Source organism: Symphodus melops, assembly GCF_947650265.1.
Source record: "Symphodus melops genome assembly, chromosome: 18".
NCBI classification, from domain to species: Eukaryota; Metazoa; Chordata; class Actinopteri; order Labriformes; family Labridae; genus Symphodus; species Symphodus melops.
In genome coordinates this window covers 12,135,052-12,159,830 of record NC_136708.1, presented here as the reverse complement: position 1 = coordinate 12,159,830, position 24,779 = coordinate 12,135,052, and the positions used below count along the sequence as shown (strand labels likewise).

Genomic DNA, 24,779 nt, shown 5'->3' with positions numbered 1-24,779 from the left:
TGCTGTCATTAAATTATGATGACAAACCATTGTGAAGTTAAATGTAAGGAAGCACTGTGTGTTCTAAGATTTGGCTCTTTTCAGTACAACGGTAAGTCAAGACATTTCTACAGAGTGAGATAGAAATGTAAATGCAAACACAAACAATAAAATAAGGTAATTTAAGACAGATGCTTTTAAATCACAGTTATTACGCAATTTTAATAAAGAAGAAAATTGTTGGGAAAAAAAGCCACTTTTAAGCACAAACATATCCCAAATTTCAAAACAATGTAGCAAAAATGTGAACAACAAATATGCTCAAGAGGTTCAAGAGGTTCTTTAATTAACACTTATCAGGGGAAGTTTTGAAGGACATTGACCCCTTTGAGAACAGAAACACTGATTAAACTGCTGTCATATTGAAAGTGTGGGCTTATTTATCTTTACTGTGGTATTTCTCCAAAATCCTGAACCCGGCCATAAAACAAACGTTGCCTGTTAAAGTAAAATTTCCCACAAGTTTTTTTTTTTTTAATCTCGGGAACATCCCCTACCTTTAACCCAGCGCAGCAGTCAAAGTCTGCGCATGCGCTCTCAGGCGGCTGTCAACAGAGATGGCGCTGCGCGAAGGAGCCCTGCGTTTAAACCTGCTAGTCAGCAGCCGTAATTTGTTCAAGTTTAACACATATATTGGTGTCCGATCTTTGTCTGAAAATGTGTCATCTAAACCCGAGTCGTCCAGTAGCCCAGAGACCGCAGCTGACCATTTAATCTACACACAAGAGCACTTTGCATTAAAGGAGTCCCTCAAAAAGGTATGCTAGCACAACATTAGCAGGCATGATTTTAAACCTTTAAAACAGGGTCGCTTCTTTCTTTGATAAGTAAATGGCAGTTTCCCATTTTAATACCCATGTGTACTTGGAGATAACAGCAGTTATTCAATAATAATGTAACCATTATAAGCATTATTCTGGCAGTGTAATGGAAGTGGGTGAGAGGTCACTGAGCTAGCTTGTTATGAAGTTGCTCTGTCTGAGTCTGTAGTCACCTCTCTGTATTAAAACTTTATTAATAAGGAGCGAACCACCTACCTTCAAGATGGACATTATTTTAACATAGATTAGGCAGACGCCTGTTTGGTATCTGCTTCTCTTGGTTTACTAACAAAGGATGTTATGGCAGGAGTGTCAGGATGCATGATTTAAAAAATGTAAACACACTCTCCTGGGTGTTTACATGACTCCATCCTTTCAATAGTTTAACACTACGGTTAAAACATTGCTCAATCTTTTAAAATTATTTTTGCAGCTGTATAAAACAAAAATCATTGTTTGACTGACAGGTCTGGATGCATGGTGGCATTTAGTAAGACCACTGGAACATTATCAATATTTATGAGAACTGCAGGGATTGTGTGTTAAGTAGATCAAAGCTTTTAGAGGTTGAGATGGGTAGTCGAGCTAAGAAAGATCAAATTATTACCCAAATATTTGGCAAAGTCCTTTTTTAGAGAAGTAAAGAATCTTTAATAGCAAAATTGAGCAAACATTTTGCAGAGCCGTTTGATTCTAAAACCCGATCACACTACCTCACATCCATTACAAGGCAATGGCTCTTTTTCTAGCAAACGTACGCGCTGTACTGGCGGATTGGAATGTAATCCAAATGTTAGCAAATAATGTTTTACGCTTAAATACTTTTTATAATTTAATTAAATTAGTATTTTACTTTGTATCAGCCAATACTCATGTTTAGATATCAGAAAGTATGTTGAAGGGAAAAGTGGTTTTGTAACCACACATACTATTGGCCTCATTTATTAAACTAGTCAGAAGTGAATCATATGTGGTATGGAAGAGGATTAGTCACATTATCTTTAGTCTGATTTTCAGGAACCTGCTCAACAAAATCCTGAAATATGTTGGTGTGCAGATGATCTGTTGCTTGGTCTTCATACTTTTAAACTAGTTAGCTTTCTCAATCAATCCCAAAAGCATAGAAGAAAAGGCAGATTATCAAACATAAATTAACTTAAAATAACCCAATGCCCATCGATGAACAATGTCACTCAAACAGCTCTTCAATATTCTCTTTTTACCCTACTGCTCCCGTCCAATCTAAATCTGCTTCTCCTCATTTTTCTCCAGTCAAGGCTATCTGATAAGCAGAGCTTAATATTTGAACAGCCACATATCAGTGGCTGCAAATTATAGACATAAAAAAATCTGAGGGAGCATTAGTAATCAGCTTGACTCACTTTGAATGTCTGTCAGTAGACAGTGGTTGGAGACAGACACTGAAAATAACAACCAGGGCCTAATTTAAGGCAGAGATGTTGCGGTAAGAGGCGGGGAGGGAGAGAGCTAGTCGTGTGACTAAACCTGGAAAAGGATGCCAGAAGGTTGAAAATAAACCAGCACTGGGAATAATGGGAAGGAGGTAAATGGGAAAAGGAAATGCAGAACAATATGTTGGCAATGCAGGAAAGGGAATTCGAGGCAGTTTGGTTTATTAAAAGAATTGACTGTAGGGTAGTTTGTACACAAAAGGGGGTTATAGGAAATCCTTTGGTGGGCGTCAAGGTCAGGTGTGCATCGTGCCAATGTTTCCACTACAAACTTTCTGTTACTGGCGGAGGGTTAGGACTATGTTAGACTGTTGTCAATGTGTGTGTGTGGTATTTGTGCGCGGGTACAATTGAGACAACTACTTCCTCTGCAAATACATTAGTCACACATTCTCCCACATATACAAACCTCTGAACCATACATGGATTGTGTGTGTGTGTGTGTGTGTGTGTGTGTGTGTGTGTGTGTGTGTGTGTGTGTGTGTGTGTGTGTGTGTGTGTGTGTGTGTGTGTGTGTGTGTGTGTGTGTGTGTAATGAAGGTCATCTGATGTCTTAAATCAAGAAGAGGAACCGTCTCCTCGTGTTCAGCCTCCCATAGTTTCACACTGGGTGTTCTGTCACCTTACAGCCCACGTGTGGCCTTTTTAAGTAACACTGTTGTTCACACTGACTGTAAGTTCTAGTAAGAGATTAGTTTTTAGTATTATGGGAAGTGTTTGTTCTAAAATGTGAATGCCGACATGGAAAACAGTTACGTCTATTTTGCCGTCAGTTGATTTTCAGGATGAGTCTTCTCCTGGTGGTGCCAACTACTTTCATGCAGATTTGACACTATGTCTAAAGTATACTGTAGGTGAGGCAGTACGGAGTAGGGGTGGGGAGAAAAAAATTGATGGATTCCAAAAATCGATTTTCAATCAGTCGCTCCCTGCTCAGTTTTAAGGCTAGATCTTTAACTCCGTAAAACGCCCAATAGAGAGCAACAAGAAATTCAACCTGTACCACAGATGACTGGGGCAGATCCTGAAGTATGAACTAATTCATCGATTTGAATTGAGAATCGAGTTTGAATGGAATCGCGACCCCAATAATCGAAATCAAGTCGTGAGACACCAAGATTTCCAGCCCTAGTACGGAGGCATGTCATCTGCTTGATATCTTTTGTGCCTGCTGAAGTCCTCCCCTCCGAAATAATTTGGTCTGAAATGTGCAAAACAAATGTAATTTTTGGTGAGACCTCGCCGTACGGCATTGTGCTAACATATCTATTAAAACTGCTTACTAGCTAGCATGCTGTTTTCTCGAGTCGGTTGCAGATGTTGATTGTAAAGCAAGTTTGTAGTCTTGAAAATAAACCTTTACGCGGTATTAAGTCTTTGTGGTCTGAGTAGTGTTAATCTGCTAAAATGCTTTCAGTCTCCATCGGTTTGATATGTAATATTCAGGTTTGACAGTTTTAATTTGAAATCCAGTCATCGTCTTTATCAGTTTGTTTAATGGACAAAATGAGTCTCTTCCCAGTGGCTTCATGTAGCGTCTATCAGGTGTCTATTCATGTGTAAAGATTCCTCGCGTACGACACTAGTTTGTCCATATATTTACAAATCTAAGGACGTGAATGGAAACCAGATATTGTGGTTGGGAACACATGTAATCCAATAAAATCCATTCACTCTCACTTGTTCTTTAATGTAGTACCTGTTTTAAATGCCATGTGTCAAAGTTACATATTGGTAATAGAGAAGCTAAGTATCCGCAGTGAGTTGTGTAAAGCTCAGACACTCCAGTCTGGACATTTTGTAAGACCTGATAAATGCGATGTTCTTGACCATGTTGTACTACTTGACAGTTTGGTGATGTGAAAGGTTTCTGGTATGCAACACAGAAAGTCTACAACAGCCTTTGTGATGACATGTAGAATCCCTCCCCTGTTGACCTTTCTGCTTCTGCTTTCAATAATATCGTCCCTCCCCTTCCCTCCACAGGATCTGAACTTTAAACAGAAACCAGTTTATTCCAGGTGAAAGGGGACTGGTACTGGGTCTTTTTTGTTCGGGAGTTGGCTCTAAATGAAGCTGATCTTGAGTCAGGTCCAAATTTCCCCTCTTTATTTCTGAAGAAAGTAGTGCCTGTTTTTTTTTTGTATCAAGCATTGAACCCCTAAAACACGATGTCTATGTCATCTGCTTTGTTTTCAAATATCTCTCAGCCCGTGTGTTTTTATTGGCCGGTTGAGCGGTCGGCTGGTTTGGGTTTGTTTGTTTTGGAAGGACAAAATGAGTGTGCATCACTTTTCGCAATCCTGTGAATTCTTCTTCGGCTCTTTTGTTGTTTTTTTTTAGTGTGAATGGTAAAACACCGGCCCTCTCCAACTCAATGCTGCTTGTTTTTTCACTCTTCAATCAAACCCACATGAAACCCACACAAGCATAATCCAGTCGGGTTTATTCTTCACAATGCACATTTTTTCACATGATTCATTTAATGTGTTTCATTCCTGGAGGCTTTAATGTTTCTTATTACCAATAAATATCTCTTTTATTTGAATCTTTTTATTTTAATTGCTTTTACCCACCATTTAGAGCCTATTGTGCTGAATAGAGAAACACATTATGAGGCAGGCTGTCATTGGTCCATTGTCATGGTCTATTATAAAGGTTATGCTGTACAAAGCAGTCCAGCTCTAGCTGTTTATTATATTTTGTGAAGGACAGTCTAATGTAAAAAGCTTTTATGAAGGAAAGGCCCATCACATAACTGTGTATTTTATATGGTGGAAAAGGCATGAACATCACCAAACATGAAATTGTTGTTGGTTTCCTGCAGTCAAACACTTCTGTTAACAATGCCTGCATCTGAGGTGGAATCTTCAAAAAGTAAAATACCACATTGTACCGTAACCCACACTTTGGATCGACATCCAATTCTCTGTTGAAGCAGCTTGAGTTCCCACAAAAGATAACACGTTTCAATCGATTGTTCATTCATAAGTGCTTCTCCAGCTGTGGACCACTTCCAGGTGCTCAGAATGAGTCACCATACCAAAGTTCACTCATTCCAAAGTCGATTTCAAAGCCAGGCTACAATCCGACTCTACAGCCTACAGACATGACGGTCCTGACTCACCAAACCAGGCACTAGTGATATACACTGAGAAGGCAAAAAAAAAAAAAACAGTCAGAGTTTGGTTTCGCGAAACAACAAAAGGTGATTGTTTTGTTGAAGCATATTGTGAACAACACAAACCAATGTGTTCCACCGTTCTAAATCCATCAATGTTTAGTTCTGATTCAAATGAACACAAAGATGGTACAGGGAAATATTTGTAAAAGGTCTTAAAATAAGATTCTTTTCCAACCAGTTCTTGTCCATTTTTGATATAATTGAGGATATTCCATGACGACAGCTGCTGTTTTTTCGACTCCACTCTTCAAGCATATAATGTAGGCGTCCGTCATTTTTCAACAGTCTTGTATCTGCGGCTTTGTGGCTTTCTAGATGGATCGACTGCTAACCCAGAAGAAATGCCTTTAATAGGGGTTAACTACCAAGCTTTGTTTTTGCATGCTGTTCGAAATAATACTTTTTTTTTTTTTTTTTACTTCCCTGGCAAGAATGAAACATTGGAGGAACCACAGAAGTCGTTTTGATATTGGCATTTGGATGGTTGGATGCGAAGATGTGGATTATCAGCACTATGTTTGTGACCAAGAGCTTCCATTTGAAATATCAGTATCATCCCTCAAAAAACCTAAATCCCCGTCCCGTAGTGTAATTTGCACTTTAAGTTGGGTTGGACAACTGCCGTGTATAATCATGTGGTACCAGCAGCACCACAGAATTCTGTTATCATCTTGTATTTGTGCTCCAGATTGACACAGATTGGGATTGAAGCCCAGGCTGGAGGAATTAAGCGTTTTGGATCGTCTGTCCTTCGTCTGTGGCTCCAGAATTTGGCACAGACGCTCACTTGGTCTGAAGACAGCACTGATGGCATAAATAAGTCAGTAGTCAAATGTTAGGTTTACTGAGACATAAAGTAGGTTTTTGGCCATCCCACAAGAGTTCAATCCCTAATCGGATCGAAATATTGATCGACTGAAATATTGATATCTTGAAAAGGAACGGTCGAAGACCAACTTCCCATACAATTAGTGATGCCACGCCATGCACTTCATTGACATCACAATAAATACTTGCGGTTAAGACGTTGCCGAAGCCTCAAATGCAATAAATGCAAGAAACTTTTTTTTCCCCACATGCTGTGCTTTTCCTTCCGCATGCAAACATTTGAACACAATAGCCGTGGTTACACGAAGCCAGAATTTCCTACAGTTTGTCCACTAAAATCGAGAACCAGTTAGCCATGAGCTATACCCTTCAAGTTGGTGTCAATGTGAAGGCTGAGGAAGTGAAAACCCACCTGTGACTGCGATGCATCTCACATCTGTGTCCTGGCAGGTTGAATAGAGTTAAATGGAGGGGAAATGAATGGACAGAGAGGGAAGGATCCTATAACTGTGGAGGCAGTGATCCTATGTTTTTCCAAGAGCATGCAGCTTGTCATATTGTATGTCCTGAGCCAAGCCTTGGTTATCAGTTGGGGACTGATAACGCACAAATAATTGGAAGAAGGTGCCATTTGTGCTGTCAGAGTATGTCTCTGTCATCATTGTAGATTGACTGTGTGTAATATTCTTCCCAGCCTGCTTTCTATTCATTGACATGTAATACCTTATCTTGCTGTCTGTTACAGATAGATTGCATAGACTTAAGTAGGGATGTGCACTGCACAGCAGGGAACCCATGTTGCTATAACAATAACTGTTTGTTTTTTTTAAACTCATTATAATGCATGAATCTGTTGTGACTCATGAAGCAAGAGACGGAACAGCAGGGGTGCTATTCTTGTTCAGGCCAAATGATCAATAGTGCATGTTTGCAGAGAATCATGGAAGCACATGCAACAGTTATGTTTAAAGCTGATGTGTAATAAAGAGGATGTCCATCCCACTGTTGTTAGTCAAATCCTGAACGTTTAGTATTTCTCCCCTGTTGTGTGTGCACTGCAGATCATCGACCAGGAGATCAACCCTCATGTGGATCAGTGGGAAGCAGAAGGGAAGTTTCCTGCCCACAAAGTCTTCAAGATCTTAGGAAGTGCCGGTTTTCTTGGAGTCAACAAACCAGTCGGTAAGAGAAAACAAGTATAAAAAAAAAACAACAACACTGAATTTTATATAATTTAGGGTGGGGCAGTACCATGGTCATTTCATATTTAACAACCAGTAAATGGACTGGAGCGTGTACAGTATTATGCTACACCTCAAAGCGTTTTTACACCGCAGGTCTCAACTACCCTTGAATTCCCCCCCCGGGGATAAAAGAACATTTTATGACTCAAATGAAATTACACACTAATGGCAGAGGCTGCTATGTAAAGAGTCCGTCAGTGTTATCTTATTCCATTCACACACACTCACCCGCATTGACGAAGCAGCATGAGCAACCCAGGGTTACAGATCTTGCCCAAGGGTATGTCCACATGTGGCAGTGAAGCAGGGGGGGGGCGGGGATCAAGCGACCTTCGACCTGCCGGTTGAGAGACAATCAACTCTACCACTGAGCCACATCCGCCACATCGACAAGATCCTGGCGTGTGGAGTTGGTAAAGAAAGCGAACACATTTCGGGACCTGAACATCCTAAACACTGTTTGGAAATGATCTGGAGTATGGAGCATAAAGGTACAAGAAACACTTAAAACCCCAAAGATGTTTTACTGAAACGATGTGTCCATTACACATAAATGGCTCAGGGAGTGTTTTGAATGATTTTCTGTCAAACGCTTCATTCATTTGTATTCCTTGGAAATAAAGTTGGTAATCCATATACCCTCCTGTTCCTCAGCCTTCGTGCTGTTTCTGTTACTATTGCAAAAATCTCATGATAGATGTGTGACATATCTGGGAATGAAAAGGCTTTGGCAAAACATAGATACAGCTTTAAGGGATTTCGTTTTAAAATCCGAGAGCACACATGAATAACAATTCCACGGAATAATTATTGACGTGGTGGTTGCAATTTGCCTAAATCGAGGAAAACTGGTTTCAAATATGCACTGTTTGGGAGCAGGAGTCTTTCACTGTGAGTTTGGTTTGACCATTAATGCTTCAAAGAGCATTTGGCATGTGGTCTTCACAGCCGAGTTCACTTTCCATTCATTATTCTTTTCTTTTTTTGTCTGACAGCCAAACATTTCAGTGTGTCTGGAGTAGAAATGTTCCCACTGTGATGACGGGTGCTGGTGTCGAATCAACATGCCGCAACAGCTGTCTGCTACAGTGCATCCTATTTCCAGATGTGTACCCAGCTGTGTCGCTGCTGGGTTAGGAGGAGGAGGAGGAGGAGGAGGAGGGAGGTTGCAGTACTGTATAGTAAAAGATCATCACATAGTTTGGGTCTTTTCGTGTAATTCAGCGGGATGTGTGAGGAGGATTGTGGGTTGGGTTTGACAATGAGCCTGCTGTGATCTGAAGATTTTCAGAAGAGTCATTTCTCTGGAAGACAAAGCTACTTCTCTTTTTTTTTTTAATATATATATATATATATATATATATATATATATATAAAGATAATTAACAAGATTTATGCAAACAAAATAATTGGATTAACAATAATGATCGTGTCGGACATACAGCTGAGTGCAGAGGATTCAACATTAGGCCGATAGGGCAAAGAAGAGGGAGGGCAAGGGGATTAAAATGTGCTGAGTACACAAGACCCGAGCATTAGTTGACAGGATTAGAGAGGAGGAGCAGGAGGACTCCCCCTCTAGAAGTAAGAAAACATTGAAGCGTTCTGCGTTCAAAAAGGCCGTTGACTGCTCGTTCCATGAATTTGTTCATTTCAGTAACTTTGTGATTTTAAATCTGTTCACCATCTACTGTAAAAGTAACTCCTCTCGGCGCGACTAGCTGTGTATCTTGGTAGAATATCTCGCAGCCGCAGAGTTAGATGTGGATTGGAGCCAACAGTCTGTTGTAAGAGAGGGTTTGCAAAGAATGAAATGTATGTGTCTGACATTTACGAGCCGAGCGGATGTCTTCTTTCTCGTCTTAGAGAGATGAAGCCAAATAGTTTAGATTGTGTAGGCTGTACCTTCTAGCGGCTTCGAAGCACATTTGTTAAGAGAGAAACTCGGTCAGTTAGCGATTGCCGATGATTGTGTTCTTTTGCAGTGTCGTCTGACCTCGGCTGAAATAAATCGTATAATAATCCACAGTCTGCATCGCGATGATATGATTAGACTTCGACTGCAGAAACGACCCTAACGGAACACTGGTCTAATAGTTGCATCGGGAAGAAAAAACAAAGTTGCATTGATAATATATGGGTTTTTTTTAGAAGAGTGTGCAGTTTGAATAAACAACATCATCCCTTTGCTGCAGCGCTGACTAATGAAGCAGGCTCGCCGAGCATTCTGGGTTAATTGATTTACAGGCTTGGATTACAGAGATGGGAATAGGGATTTAGGGGTCTGCACACTGAAGAAATGATTCATCAGGTGGATTCTGAGCGGTGCTTGGCCTTTATCAGAAACCAACTCAAGCATGTGAACATTTCTCATCAACTCTTACTTCTTGCTTTTAAACATAAGCATCAATGTAGGCATGGAAATAAGAACTTTATGATTTTGAAACACTTCACTAATCCCTGAGGGAAAAGCTGCTTCACGCTCTGATAGTGAGAGACGTGCTTCTCTCACACAGACCTGAATAACACACCTACCTATTTATGGACATGCATGAGAGGAGATAGGTCAGAGCTACAGACGGGGGTTGCACAAGGGTAGTTGGGGGTACGGTGCCTTGCTCAGGAACACCTCGGCAGTACTTGGAAAGTGCCCTGGCACCTCTCCAGCCACCAGAACACACCGGTATTTTGGTCTGTACCTGTGACCCTTAAACTCTCAACCCAAGGGACTGAGCTACTGCCGCCCGAAATCTGAGAACAAAGTATGTCACTAACAGGATTCAGTCCTATTTGTTATTCATGTTCCTATGCTGTGCTTCTCCAATAGCAGCGATGATTTATGATTCAAGGAAACTAAGGACTTACTGGTATTTTAACAGATTTATTCCAGGGTATTAACCTTAAATGGCGGGATGCCCTTAAGCTGGCACCATAGTGAACGCTTCTCCTGTTGACATCTCTTGGAGCCATCCTGCATATCCCTCTATTTAGTCCTCTGAGAGCAAGAATTCTCAACACTTAGTTTTTTTACCACTCTTTTTTTTCCGTGTCCGAGGAAACGCTTTATTAACTCTCAAAACATGAGAACAGGAAGTTTTGCTAAGGCAGACATTTTCAGGGAGAAGACAGGGACAACCCTTGGCTCCCTGCCCTGTTTCCATCGGCGTTCAGAGCGAGGTGCGTGGACTGCACACAACGGCAACGAGACGACCTGTCTCTCCCATCCTGCCTGGGCGCCAGCACAGCTCTCCCTTTTTTTACTGAACTTTTTTTTCTTTTTTTTTTAAATAAGTTCCACGAGGAGAAACTTGGGTGTCAAGGCTGTTTTCTTTTTTAGTAGCACTGTGATCAATTCAAAAACATTTAACACTGGCTTTTGAAGCTGTATAGTGCGTCATGCTACCATGGTGATGCATGCCTGACAAGGTTGAATAATAGCGCAGTTACGTGTGTCTGTTTGTCATGATTGTTAGAGTATCGTCATGGAAATGAGCGATAACCCTGGTTCTCGTGTTTTCATAGTTTCAGAAAAAGGTCACTCATGTTTTCGTGCACATGAACCACAGAAAGGATTTAGAAGAGGAAGTAGTGTTACTTTCTTGGATGTGCCGAGTGCTGTTTTCTGCACCTTTAAATTCTCCTCTGTTTCGAATGGAGCGCCACCTAATGAGAACCAACACCCAGGAACATCTGGTGTTTCAAGAGGAACCATATGGGCATCGGACGGACATTTGTGACAGAATTGTGTTTGTTTTTTTTCTCCAGCTTGCTTGTTCAACCAGACGGCCTGCTGTTTTGCTTAAAGTGGGATAAACCTCAGCGCTTCCCCTTCGTCCACAGTATCCCCGGCAGGGTTTCCAGCGTTCAGAGACTTATCGCTGCACAGCTGCACCTGTTTCCTCTCATTTGGCTCCCCTGCTCTCTTGTTTGCATGCCCCACTATATCTCCAGAGTTCTTTGTCCCAGTTTATTGGTCTCGCTCTCTTTCACTGACAGACACCTGACTGTGCCCTCAATCATTCAATAACTAGCTGAACAGGCGATATGAATCCACTTAGCTTGCATTTGCAGGCCTCCTTGTGATAAATCGATGAATGATTAGTCATTATCAGTCACTTCTGGGATCCATCACCCAGCCATAAGTTATTTGAGTCAGTGTTTTTTTTTTTGATCAGCCGGCATTATCATCAATTCATGTTTCTTAACTGAACGTATGACCTGTCGCGTTAGCTACATGAGCATGAGAGGATTTTCTGTCATTTTCAGAAAGTGTAGAAACATGATGCTGAACTTTAAGAGCTTCTCTAAGAGCTGTTTGTGTGTTTACCACAAACAACTTGAGAGAAATTTCATATGAAAGCGAGTGCATTAGAGATCTTATTTTACAAGCAGCGCACAGGAAATTGGCCTTTAGCGTTACGTTTATTAGCATGAAAGGAAGGCTATTCATTTCTGAGCAGATGGTGCAGCTGATGATGAAAGGCAAAAGATGTAATGAAACGTAATGAGGATAACTGTCACAAAGTGGTATTTAAAACATAGTTTGTATAACACTCCTCCACTCCATTAAGGACCCGGGGTCTTTGCCAACGTGTCCACTTCAAGAATTCAGGAAAATGACATCAATTTTTTCGTCAATGTTTTTTTTTTTTTTTTTTTTTTTTTTTTCAAATATGAAAAATCAAGATTGTTATTCTGCACGGACAGGATGGGATGACACTGAGATGACAGTGACACTTATCTGCAGTGTGCTGCTGCTGCTGCTTCTCGCTCTACAGTACTTTCTGCACATAATGACAGATAGCACAATTAATGATAACATCCTGTAATTAATTAGAGTGCATGCTCCATTAACGACGGATCAGTTTGGATTATTATGCACATAAACGAGTGTGTGTGTGTGTGTGTGTGTGTGCGCGTGTGGGTGTGTGTGCGTGCAGGAACATGTAAGGAAAGGATTGTATTACAGAGATAACAGGAAATGGGGAAAGGCGAGTGTGAGGATGGTTTAAACGTGACTTACTTAGTGATGGAGTTTATATATCCAAAGTGGCATTATTCAACCTTTTCTTCCTCCTCTTTCAACTCAAAAGTCAAATATTATGAAAACTATTACCCATACACCAAATCCACGCGGTGTACAGTCGGCCTCAACTGTTATCAGTACTTAAAGGAGCGTGTGTTTTTTGTCCCATGCAGAGTATGGAGGCCTGGGTCTGGACTTCAGCTACAGTGTCGCTGTGTCCGAGGAGCTGGGAAACATCCGCTGTGGAGGCGTCCCCATGGCAATCGGTGTCCAGACTGACATGGCTACTCCAGCACTGGCCAGGTAACGTAACAGAAAGCATAACAGCATTATCGGATTTGTTGCGAGAATCTGCTGGGAGTTGAAAAGTTTTCACTTCTTTGTAATAGTTGATGACACACAAGTGCATTTCCCCTTCTCTTATCAGAAAGACAACAACGAGTGGATGGCTCAGGCAACACTGTCTGCTTTGTGTGATTTTTTTATTTTTTTTATTTTTTTTCCTTTTCACATCACCAGTAAAGCCACTTGTGTCAGAGCTGGACACCATGTGATCCTATAGTGATGGATTTCATTATGAGCTGGTAAGAGGTTGCTTCTGGAGCCTCTCCTGACTACTACTGTGGCTCTGCGAAGCCTCAGATTAGTGTGCTGTCATGGAAGAATGAGCTCTTAAAACAAACCATGTCCAAACAGTTTGAAAAACCGAAACAGCAGTATTTCTGGCATCATCTTAGTCCAGCTCTCATGTGGCACCTTAAGTGTATTTTCATCCCCATTTGAGCGACCAATGCAATAAATCTATATCTATAAATGGAAGATAGAGCCAATGTAGATATCGGCCGATATCGATGAATCTGATTTTTCTCTCCCCAATAGTGACATCAGTATGGTCCCCAAAAAATCCAGCATCAGTCGGGCCCTACCTCTAATTGTTGCGCTATTTTTTGGCTAAATTATAAGTATGTGTTAATAGTTTAAACTGACCCGGCTAAACAACCTGTCACATATTGTTCATTCTCCTTAAAACTGAAGTCTTTAAATGACATTTTAAGGCCAAATCTTTGCTGGATCTTCTTTTATATTGCTGTTGTGCTACAAATATTCTTTTATCTAAGCGACACTCTTCGAGGGTATGGGTTTCAAATATCTGTGGTAATATTTGTCTCACCCATGCAGGGCCTTGGCTGGTTGTGTGATATTTGTTTGCTTGGAAACATCTGGTGATGACAAGAGACAAATTCAGTGGAATAGACAGTTGGAGTCTCCAGAGCTTAATTAGAGGATCTACTCGAGCCTGCAACGAGTTCTTAGTGCCGAGACAACAGCAAAGGGGTGGGGGGCTGGTCCACTTGAAATGCTTTTGCCTCGATATCTCAGTATTATTTTTAAGCACACAGCCATAGAACATACAGTTGGAGAGTTTTTATCAAAAAGCAGAATTTGAATTGAGAAAGCATTGGAATCAGCTGAGGACACATTTGTGTATGCATGTGTCTCTGTGTGCAGGTTTGGATCGACTGAATTAAAGAAGGAATACCTCCTCCCCTCCATCATGGGAGACAAAGTGGCCTGTCTGGGTGTTAGTGAAGTCGGAGCCGGCTCGGATGTCTCAAGTGTGTCTCTCCTTCATCATCTTCTGGTCATTTATTATCAGACCATTTCCTTTTTTTTTTCCATTCACAAACACTGTGACAATGATTGAGCAGCATTGGGCATTTGACATTTAATATGACGTAAAAATTCATGCATGTCTCTTGATTGAAAACTGTGAAATGTTCTGTGAAACTTTTTTAACCGTCAGTCCTTACACCCCCCCCCCTCTGCAAAATGTTCCCCCCTGTCTCTATCCACATGTTCATTCAGGTATCATGACCAAGGCTGTGAGGAAAGGGGATGAATATGTGATTAACGGGGGGAAGATGTGGACTACGAACGGCACCCAGGCTGACTGGATGTGTCTTCTCGCCAACACCAGTGACGGGCCTCCACACAGGAACAAATCTCTCATCTGTGTGCCCATGAACCTGCCTGGTACGAGTCAGATATTGTAGCATGAATACTAGCACAGCAAAGCATTCGGCATTTTAATTGGACAAACATATTTGGCTGAAAAATGTGTTTTTCTTTCACCTGGGACAAAAAAATTGACCTTATGTTGAAGGTTCTGTGTTTTCAAATTTCAACTTCCTACATTATCTCCATGAACATCCGACCCTGCAACCGTCATGTTTGTACATCTGTTGACCCTTTTGCTTTGATGACGTTAATTTTCGCCTTTTCGTAGGGATACAAATCGCCCGCAAGATTGACAAGTTGGGCATGTGGTCATCGGACACAGCTGAAGTGTTCTTCGATGACGTCCGTGTTCCCACCAAGAACATCATCGGCCAGGAAGGCATGGGCTTCACCTATCAGATGCTTCAGTTCCAGGAAGAGAGGCTCTGGGCTGTGGCCAATAGTGAGTGAGCTTTTCCAACAGCTCCGTCTCCCACGTCTGACGATGAAGTCCTCCCTGTTCTTTGAAAGAGCTTGATAGTGTTATGGTTGTATTTTTATTAATTAGGGAGTTAGCAGGTCGCATAGGTCAAGCCATTAATCTTCTGTAAACTAGTTGTTTACTTTTCATTTTGAGTCACAAGTCAGAGAGCTTCAGACTAACCATGTAGTAAAAGTGAAACTATACTGAACAATGATGCATTAGTCTGCCTGACCCCGTAAACTCTTAGGAATCACACCGTGACTCTCAGACTCAAACATCCAGCACTTAAAAACGTGTATAAAGCTCTTACTGCCATGAAAGAGAATCAACAGGTGACCATTAACATCATCGCAAACCACAGAACTATTACTGCAGATCCAGCAGAGGTAAAATGGGCTCACTTCCTGTCTCTGTCTCTGAACACCTACAGTCCTAAGCACGATGGACATCATCATTCAGGAAACGATCCGGTACACGCGACAGCGGAAGATCTTCAAGCAGCCCGTCCTCTACCACCAGGCGGTTCACTTCAGGCTGGCGGAGCTGCAGACGGAGGTCGAGTTGCTCCGCTCCCTCCTCCACCGTGCAACAGGTGAGCTCACTTTAGAGATTCAGGGGCTGTAATATTGGGACCATCACAGCCTCTCACATCAGTGGGAAAAATGAATGTTTTCATTTTGTACATACTGTATGTGCAACATCAACATATTCCATATTTTCCTCCAGATAATGAACAATACCCCTGAAACCCAGAATGACCATTTGTTTCTTCAGTGTACACTGACTTAATATAAAGGAAATCACGCCCATGAATTCATGCAGCTGTCCTTGTAAATGTTTCCTCTGATAAGACGAAGGCCTGTGTAACTAAGGACACATTTGACTCAACTCTGCACGAATGATGTGAATGCCAAACCAGCCTTGAGTGGGTTATTTATTCATGTCAGTTACAGCAGGTTGAGAAGAGTTATGTGGGAGCTTTAAGCTAACAGTGAACAACACTGAGGCTGCCTTTCTACAGATGGAGTATTTTAATTGATCGCTTTGGCATTCAAAATGCCTCCTTCTAGTTTTGTAAAGCTGCACAAGAAACTAGTTGGTGGATGTCTGAAACTGATAATCATAAATGTAATTCATGCTAACATAGTCTTCTGTTTTCATGTAATTTTATCTTTACGTTTTGATTCATTTTAACCCGTATTTCCTTCTCAAATCGTGGGTAAAAAGCCTATTTTCTATTTTTATGTGCTGATACTCTGAAAAAGGCAGACAGAAGACTTTACAAACATGTCCCCAACTGCTTGACCAAAGCTGTTGTTTGTCTGTGCGTTTACATGACGTTAAATCCCTCAGTCATGGCCACCTGACAAACTGGCACACACCCAGTTCATCCCCAAGAAAACCCTCTATGCCGCAGTGTTTTCATACAAATATGTGGAAGCATCTGTCGGGCAGCCATCCAAGGCTTTGTGATTTTCTCGTTGTTTACAACACTTGAAGCTTTAAATGAACTCATCTAGCTGGTACTAGTTCAAGCCAGATCTGCTTGCCCAGAAACAGATCAAAGCTTTTTGCATGTGTTTGGCCCAGGTAGACACACACAAACACACAGGAAACTTTTTCACACACTGAAACAGGAAAATCATGCAGCCCACACATGTTCCTCTGGAGGATACCTACAATGAAGGCATTGATCAGTTTCACTGGGAAAAGGTCCGATTAGGAAAAAGTACAGAACCAGATCCAGCTTTCGGGAAATCTGACACAGAATCCCATTTGTTTATCAACTTTGTTTTTCTTCACATTCTCTTATCCCATTTTTTTAATCTATAGTAGACACTGTAGACATTTTTCAGTCTAACATTTTTTTTCCTGCAGCGTTGTACATTAAAGGCAATGACGTGACCATGCTGGCATCCATGGCCAAACTAAAGGGAGGCCGCCTGGCCAGGGAGCTGAGTGACAGCTGTCTGCAGTATTGGGGAGGAATGGGCTTCACCAGTGACGTGCTGGTCAGCAGATTCTACAGGTAAACTGGTCAAGAACCAACACTCTTTGGTTTTCTTTTTTTTCTTTTTTTATAAAGAACCACATTAATTTCTAACTCGTACTCTAGGACCAGGTTTGTCAATGTTTTTCCCTCTGCACTCTAAATAAAATCAACATAACCATGACACAGCGGCATCACTCACTACACCAGGCTGGTAGCCAACGTTTGTTTTATGTTTGCAATTATATGCACTTTTGTGAGGGTTTGTGTTTCTATGGGAAAGGCAACCACATAAGTTGGCAGAAGCAACATGGTTGGTTAAAAGGGCCTAAACGTGATTCCTTAATAATTAAAGAGTCAAATTGATTGATTGCGTCCACTAAAGCCCAGCATGTAGTATAGCATTATTTCTCAAAAGCATGTAATTAGACTTAGTCTCCTGTTGTGTTGGCCATACCACTTTCATATGTTATGTAGTTTAAAATCAAACCAGAATGAGTTACACTCTGAATCTCTGAACCCTTATTTTGACTCTGTGCTGACATCTACTGAAGGGGCAAAAAAAATGCAGCTAGATTTACACGAGTTTCAGAAGTCCGAGGATGCTCTCATTGAGCACAAACAGTTGATGAAAACTTGTTCTCCTTTCCACAGGGATTCCAGGTTGATGTCCATCGGAGCAGGGGCGGATGAGGTCATGCTGGGAATTATCTCTAAGTACATGGACACTCTACCCAAGAAGTGATGTCATAACAATCCTGATGAACACAATCCACCTGAAGTGCTGATATTTGTAAGGGTTAAATGTCTACAGCAGATATGATTGTTTTTCATTTTAGCCTTTGATTGTTGACAGTAGAACACTCTGATCTGCTCAAAGCACAGAATAATGTCTGATTGTTTTGTTTCTATCTGACATGTAAATAGCCTGCATACATGTTGTGTAGTGTAAATTGTAATGACTGAATTGAATCAATGTTTATCCAATGAAATCATAACCTATTTTTTAGTAGACAGAAAAAAAGAAGTGCTTTAAAATGAGTTATAATAAACATCAAGCAAAAAAAAAAAAAAAAAAAAAAAAAATCGGACTTCTTGTGTCTATTTCATCTTTTAACCTAATAAAATATAAAGATGTTCTCTACAAGAAACAGACTCTTAACAATGTCAATTTAGAGCATAGGTTAGTTTATGTACATTAAAAAACGTTTTATTTTTTTACAACAAAACACTGACATCAATGAAGAACACTGCTCATCCTGTCATTTTTGTATGGGTGACAAGTCATGTTATTAACCCCTAAAGCAAGTACATTACATCGTGCCCACATGACTGAGGTTAAGGACACAGTTCTATCTTCTCCCGCTGCTGCTTGTTGATGTTAGTGTCTCATCTTCTCACTAGATTTAAAAATCGGGCTGAGATCAAGAACATACATATTCTGGCTGTGTCCTTCAGATGTGCATAAACCAGATTCTACTTTGCAGAGTGAATTATCACCTCAGACCTTTATGTACTTTTTAGGTCTTAAAAAAAAATAAATAGTGATTCCTTTTACTAATTTATTTGGGTGTTGTTTTAGGAATCTTTGAGAGACCAGGGCATCTGCAAAGCTGAGACACTGCCAAGCCTTCCATCATTAGGGTGGTTGCCTGAAAGGCAAACCACACTACTACTACTATTATTATTATTGTGTTGGCCTCGTTTGAAATGCATCTGTGGCGCAGACTTGACAGGACCATGTGGAGTCGTACAGGTTCCTCGTATCACCTCAGCTTGATGAACCAGTACAGGACAAAGAAGACAAAAAAGCAGAAGAGCAGCATGTAGCACAACAGTTTGGTCTGACTGCCTCTGGACAGCTGCTTCACTCTGCCGATAGTGGCACCAATCAGTCCGCTTGTCGAGTCCATGTCCGAGTCCTTGTGTGAGAAAGAGGTTCACAGTGTAAAGTCCAGCCACGAACACAAACGTACTGTGTCACTAATATCTTAGGAATGCTCTTCCAGTGCACAGTGGGGGAGTCTGGACAAAGCCTTATTTAAATACAGAGTTGAAGTTATATTTATTACTTCATCAGCACCAGAAATAGTTTGCTCTCAACCAGCTGCAACATTTACACACTTACAAGTTACCAAACTAGAAAATATGGTGAATACTACACTCGTAATGATGCGTTACATTACGTTTTCTTTAAAGCCCATGAGAGGAGCTGTCTGTATATTGTATTTACTTTATTAAAGACCAGAATTTACCCATTGGGATTACTAAAGTTTTTATTAAAACTTTCTTGAACTTCTGAAGCGTGGGGCTGCATCATAGGGAGAGCACCAGAGCTGCTGAGGCACCAGGATCAAGACAATACTGAGGACACCTCTCCAGCAACTAGGCCGACTCGAATATTTAAAATTACACTACAGATATAGTACATTACTTTTTTTTTTTTTTTTTTACTTTCTTCTGTTATTTAGAGACATTGGTTTGAATTTGTGTTTGTTTCATGAAAAAGTTAAAAAGTCAGAGCATCAACCGTATCATGTTACAGTCTATGATATCAACTTAATAAGACTTTAGAGGCAGGAGGTCATGTGTGCTGTTTAGTCATTTTAAGTCTTATCTTGTGAAAGTCTCTCTGCTTCAGTTCTTTACATTTTTATATGAATACTTTGATTTGAATTAAAAGACACACACACACACACACACACACACACACAGTGTGTCAGTGTGTACTGAGCAGTTACAGAAAGTGAAACTCACCATGTCGATCAGCATTTTATTCTGGTATTTCAATTCTGTCCCAATGTCGATAGACAGCTGTGAGATCAAATTTAAAAACATGATGTCAGTATTTAGGTTCACCTTCATTTAGGACATTTCATTAACATGACTGAAAAGTAGATACCAACAATATCAAGACGAACAAGGGTGTCATGAAAGCAGACATGAAAGCAGCTTTAGAGTGAAGCATTTTCCAAATAAGTCTTCCACAGTAGAAAGAGAATAGTTTAAAAAGGTGCTTACACTTTTTAAAGCTGTGACTTTAGACCTCAGTGCCTCCTGTAAGTGTTCATTTTCCTCTTCGTGCACACTGTATCCACTCGCTACATAATTTCCAGAGCCTCCTTCACCTTTAAGAGAAGTACATGATGATGAAAACAAGGTTAGGTCGTTATAATATCCGTAATTATGTGAAAGCCCGAAACTAACCTAACATATGGGCCTGTAGTAAACAACAAAAAGAGAAGTGACAGAATAAGCTAACGCTAGCTAGCTAACAAGACGCAGGTCTGTCACTTACCCAAACCGGCGCGCCTCATCTTCAACGACTGGACGTAAAAACAGCCAGCTGGCGGAAATAACGTGAAAGTATGACGGTCAACGCGAAATTCGAAAGATATTACAGTTATCTGTTGACGTTTAACTGGGGCAAGTTTGGGAACGTCAGCAAACGCCACGACATCATACGGTAGCCGATGAGGACAAACCTTTTCTGACGTCATCCACAGATAACTACAGGCAAAGACCAGTGTGTGCTGTTTCAATAGACCTAATATTGTCCTTGTGCAAAATGAGTTATAATCAACATAAACAAAAAAAAATCGGACTTCTTGTGTCTATTTCATCTTTTAACCTAGTAAAATATAAAGATGTTCTCTACAAGAAACAGACTCTTAACAATGTCAATTTAGAGCATAGATTAGTTTATTTACATTAAAAAACATTTTTTTTTTTTTTTTTACAACAAAACACTGACATCAATGAAGAACACTGCTCATCCTGTCATTTTTGTATGGGTGACAAGTCATGTTATTAACCCCTAAAGCAAGTACATTACATCGTGCCCACATGACTGAGGTTAAGGACACAGTTCTATCTTCTCCCGCTGCTGCTTGTTGATGTTAGTGTCTCATCTTCTCACTAGATTTAAAAATCGGGCTGAGATCAAGAACATACATATTCTGGCTGTGTCCTTCAGATGTGCATAAACCAGATTCTACTTTGCAGAGTGAATTATCACCTCAGACCTTTATGTACTTTTTAGGTCTTAAAAATAAATAAATAGTGATTCCTTTTACTAATTTATTTGGGTGTTGTTTTAGGAATCTTTGAGAGACCAGGGCATCTGCAAAGCTGAGACACTGCCAAGCCTTCCATCATTAGGGTGGTTGCCTGAAAGGCAAACCACACTACTACTACTATTATTATTATTGTGTTGGCCTCGTTTGAAATGCATCTGTGGCGCAGACTTGACAGGACCATGTGGAGTCGTACAGGTTCCTCATATCACCTCAGCTTGATGAACGAGTACAGGACAAAGAAGACAAAAAAGCTGAAGAGCAGCATGTAGCACACCAGTTTGGTCTGACTGCCTCTGGACAGCTGCTTCACTCTGCCGATAGTGGCACCAATCAGTCCGCTTGTCGAGTCCATGTCCGAGTCCTTGTGTGAGAAAGAGATTCACAGTGTAAAGTCCAGCCACGAACACAAACGTACTGCGTCACTAATATCTTAGGAATGCTCTTCCAGTGCACAGTGGGGGAGTCTGGACAAAGCCTTATTTAAATACAGAGTTGAAGTTATATTTATTACTTCATCAGCACAAGAAAAAGTTTGCTCTCAACCAGCTGCAACATTTACACACTTACAAGTTACCAAACTAGAAAATATGGTGAATACTACACTCATAATGATGCGTTACATTACGTTTTCTTTAAAGCCCATGAGAGGAGCTGTCTGTATATTGTATTTACTTTATTAAAGACCAGAATTTACCCATTGGGATTACTAAAGTTTTTATTAAAACTTTCTTGAACTTCTGAAGCGTGGGGCTGCGTCATAGGGAGAGCACCAGAGCTGCTGAGGCACCAGGTTCAAGACAATACTGAGGACACCTCTCCAGCAACTAGGCCGACTCGAATATTTAAAATTACACTACAGATATAGTACATTACTTTTTTTTTTTTTTTTTTTAACTTTCTTCTGTTATTTAGAGACATTGGTTTGAATTTGTGTTTGTTTCATGAAAAAGTTAAAAAGTCAGAGCATCAACCGTATCATGTTACAGTCTATGATATCAACTTAATAAGACTTTAGAGGCAGGAGGTCATGTGTGCTGTTTAGTCATTTTAAGTCTTATCTTGTCTTAGTCTTATCATACACATACACAGTGTGTCAGTGTGCACTGAGCTGTTACAGAAAGTGAAACTCACCATGTCGATCAGCATTTTATTGTGGTATGTCAATTCTGTCCCAATGTCGATAGCCAGCTGTGAGATCAAATTTAAAAACATGATGTCAGTATTTAGGTTCACCTTCATTTAGGACATCTCATTAACATGACTGAAAAGTAGATACCAACAATATCAAGACGAACAAGGGTGTCATGAAAGCAGACATGAAAGCAGCTTTAGAGTGAAGCATTTTCCAAATAAGTCTTTCACAGTAGAAAGAGAAGAGTTTAAAAAGGTGCTTACACTTTTTAAAGCTGTGACTTTAGACCTCAGTGCCTCCTGTAAGTGTTCATTTTCCTCTTCGTGCACACTGTATCCACTCGCTACATAATTTCCAGAGCCTCCTTCACCTTTAAGAGAAGTACGTGATGATGAAAACAAGGTTAGGTCGTTATAATATCCGTAATTATGCGAAAGCCCGAAACTAACCTAACATATGGGCCTGTAGTGGACCTGTGTACAAGACGCAGGTCTGTCACTTACCCAAACCGGCGCGCCTCATCTTCAACGACTGGACGTAAAAACAGCCAGCTGGCGGAAATAACGTGAAAGAATGACAGCCAATGCGAAATTCGAAAGATATTACAGTTATCTGTTAACGTTTAACTGGGGCAAGTTTGGGAACGTCAGCAAACGCACAACATCATACCGTAGCCGATGAGGACAAACCTTTTCTGACGTCATCCACAGATAACTACAGGCAAAGACCAGTGTGTGCTGTTTCAAATAACCTAATTAAAGAGGGAATATCATTTTAGTTTTTAAACCATATTAAATAATAGAAGTAATGTTTTGCTGTATCACGTTTGTGTTGTGTGTCTTTGGAAGGTTTGCCAGAATCTATTTTAAAATGCATGAATGACAACCACACACTTTTTTAGATAAACAGCTCATGTTTTACTGCTCTTTTGCATTCTGGACAATTTTCACATGAACTTAGCTACTCAAGATAAATGAATTGTATTTATTTGTATTCTTACATTCTTATTTCATTTCCAATTCACTCCAACTATTCTTTTTTTTTCCATTTAAAGGTTTATTTACTGTGTGCATATTGTTCAAATGTATATGGATTGACTTTTTTGTATTTTTGTCCCTCTGTGTTTTTCTCCCTGATGATAGAAAACTCCTTATTTCGCTATCATTTCTTTGTGCTTTTCTTTATAAATGTCCTTGTGCATTTCTTCCTTGTCTAAGAAGGAGGTGTCTTTGTGAAATGCAGACAACACCATGAACCTCTGATTTATTTTTTGTTTTTACAATACACCAGGGGTTCTCAGACTTTTTACATGGACCCCTTTTAAGTGACACATTTTTCTGAGGACCCCTCAATATTGTTCCATTGATCAGCATTATTTTAATACAATGTAGGCATGTACTATGTAGCTATAGATGCAACTATATAATTAGGCTATATTTATACTTTCAAAGTGATTTTATAATTTTTGAGAAAATGTTAGCTCTGCGATTTTTTTTGTTGTTGTGATGAATTGACAGACATGTCAAGGTCATATCCGAGTTGATCTATTGACACAAAACGAAAGTGGGCAGGAGTATTCTACAAAATAGCTGATATTATTGATGCAAGAGGTCCAAGTTTTTTGACATGCTTCTTCGATGTTCAGTTTTTACACTTTTTTGGAAATTATTCTGCATCTATGGTTTGCGGACTCCTGGGGGTCCTGGGAACCCACTTTGAGAATCATTGCAGTAGACTATATAAAACATGATTTATTTTAAAGTATTCATATCTGAGGTTAACCTGAATCTTTGCTACGTAATGAAAATAAACATGTGTCTAATCATACATTCCTTTTGCTGTCATGTTTTATTTTATTTGTAAAATGTTGTTACTACGTCATTTCCAGATGGGATATCATTTTACAGGTAAGGTAAGGCAAGTTTATTTATTTAGCACATTTCAACAACAAGGCAATTCAAAGTTCTTTACACAAGACATCAAAAGCATCATGACAGAAGAAAGAAAAGATACATTAAAAAACCCAGTATTGTTTATTCAGAACAATGTATCGGTTCTTAAAATCGTGTTAGGTCTGTTTAACGAACGATTACCACAAGTAATCAGCTCAGTGTGAACACACATCTTGTTGCTTTAAAAGTCCCTGTGACTGTTAAAGTCTTATGTCTCGCCGGACACAGATTCACCTCCTGGTCTTTCTCATAATTAAATGAATTCTGGTGCAATACCACAGGTTAGTAAGAGTGTAAACATTGTCCTTCTAATTAGGCCTAACTGTTGAGCATCTGATGCAAAAGAAGATTATGCATTTTCTTTTCTTCACGTCTCAAAAACACAGCTCTGTAAGGAAATACTTCAGATATTAGCACAGTGGCAGAATTTTCCATCGCATCTGGTCGCCATCTTTGAAAGTAAATTTAATTATTACAAACATCTATGGATTAATCTCACTTTTTTGGGACAAACATGTTATTATGAGGAG

General features: G+C 40.2%; 3 protein-coding genes across 3 annotated transcripts; 1 reads left to right on the top strand and 2 right to left on the bottom strand.

The window, feature by feature from the left end:
• Positions 1–567: 567 nt before the first annotated feature.
• LOC306839154 (putative acyl-CoA dehydrogenase 6) lies at positions 568–18,237 on the top strand. The gene is made up of 9 exons (XM_079367681.1): positions 568–797; positions 7,406–7,526; positions 12,788–12,917; positions 14,124–14,230; positions 14,481–14,648; positions 14,902–15,075; positions 15,527–15,688; positions 16,975–17,125; positions 17,741–18,237. Exons 1-9 carry the CDS (start codon positions 597–599, stop codon positions 17,829–17,831), a joined length of 1,305 nt encoding a protein of 434 aa, XP_079223807.1. The 5' UTR covers positions 568–596; the 3' UTR covers positions 17,832–18,237.
• A 20-nt stretch (positions 18,238–18,257) lies between these two features.
• On the bottom strand, positions 18,258–20,589 carry LOC306839155 (BET1 homolog). Its single transcript, XM_079367682.1, has 4 exons — positions 20,385–20,589; positions 20,108–20,214; positions 19,844–19,900; positions 18,258–19,008 (listed from the first exon to the last, which is right to left on the bottom strand). Exons 1-4 carry the CDS (start codon positions 20,584–20,586, stop codon positions 18,853–18,855), a joined length of 522 nt encoding a protein of 173 aa, XP_079223808.1. The 5' UTR covers positions 20,587–20,589; the 3' UTR covers positions 18,258–18,852.
• Positions 20,590–20,770: 181 nt separating this feature from the next.
• On the bottom strand, positions 20,771–22,948 carry LOC306839156 (BET1 homolog). The gene is made up of 4 exons (XM_079367683.1): positions 22,801–22,948; positions 22,561–22,667; positions 22,297–22,353; positions 20,771–21,526 (listed from the first exon to the last, which is right to left on the bottom strand). Exons 1-4 carry the CDS (start codon positions 22,817–22,819, stop codon positions 21,371–21,373), a joined length of 339 nt encoding a protein of 112 aa, XP_079223809.1. The 5' UTR covers positions 22,820–22,948; the 3' UTR covers positions 20,771–21,370.
• Positions 22,949–24,779: the final 1,831 nt, after the last annotated feature.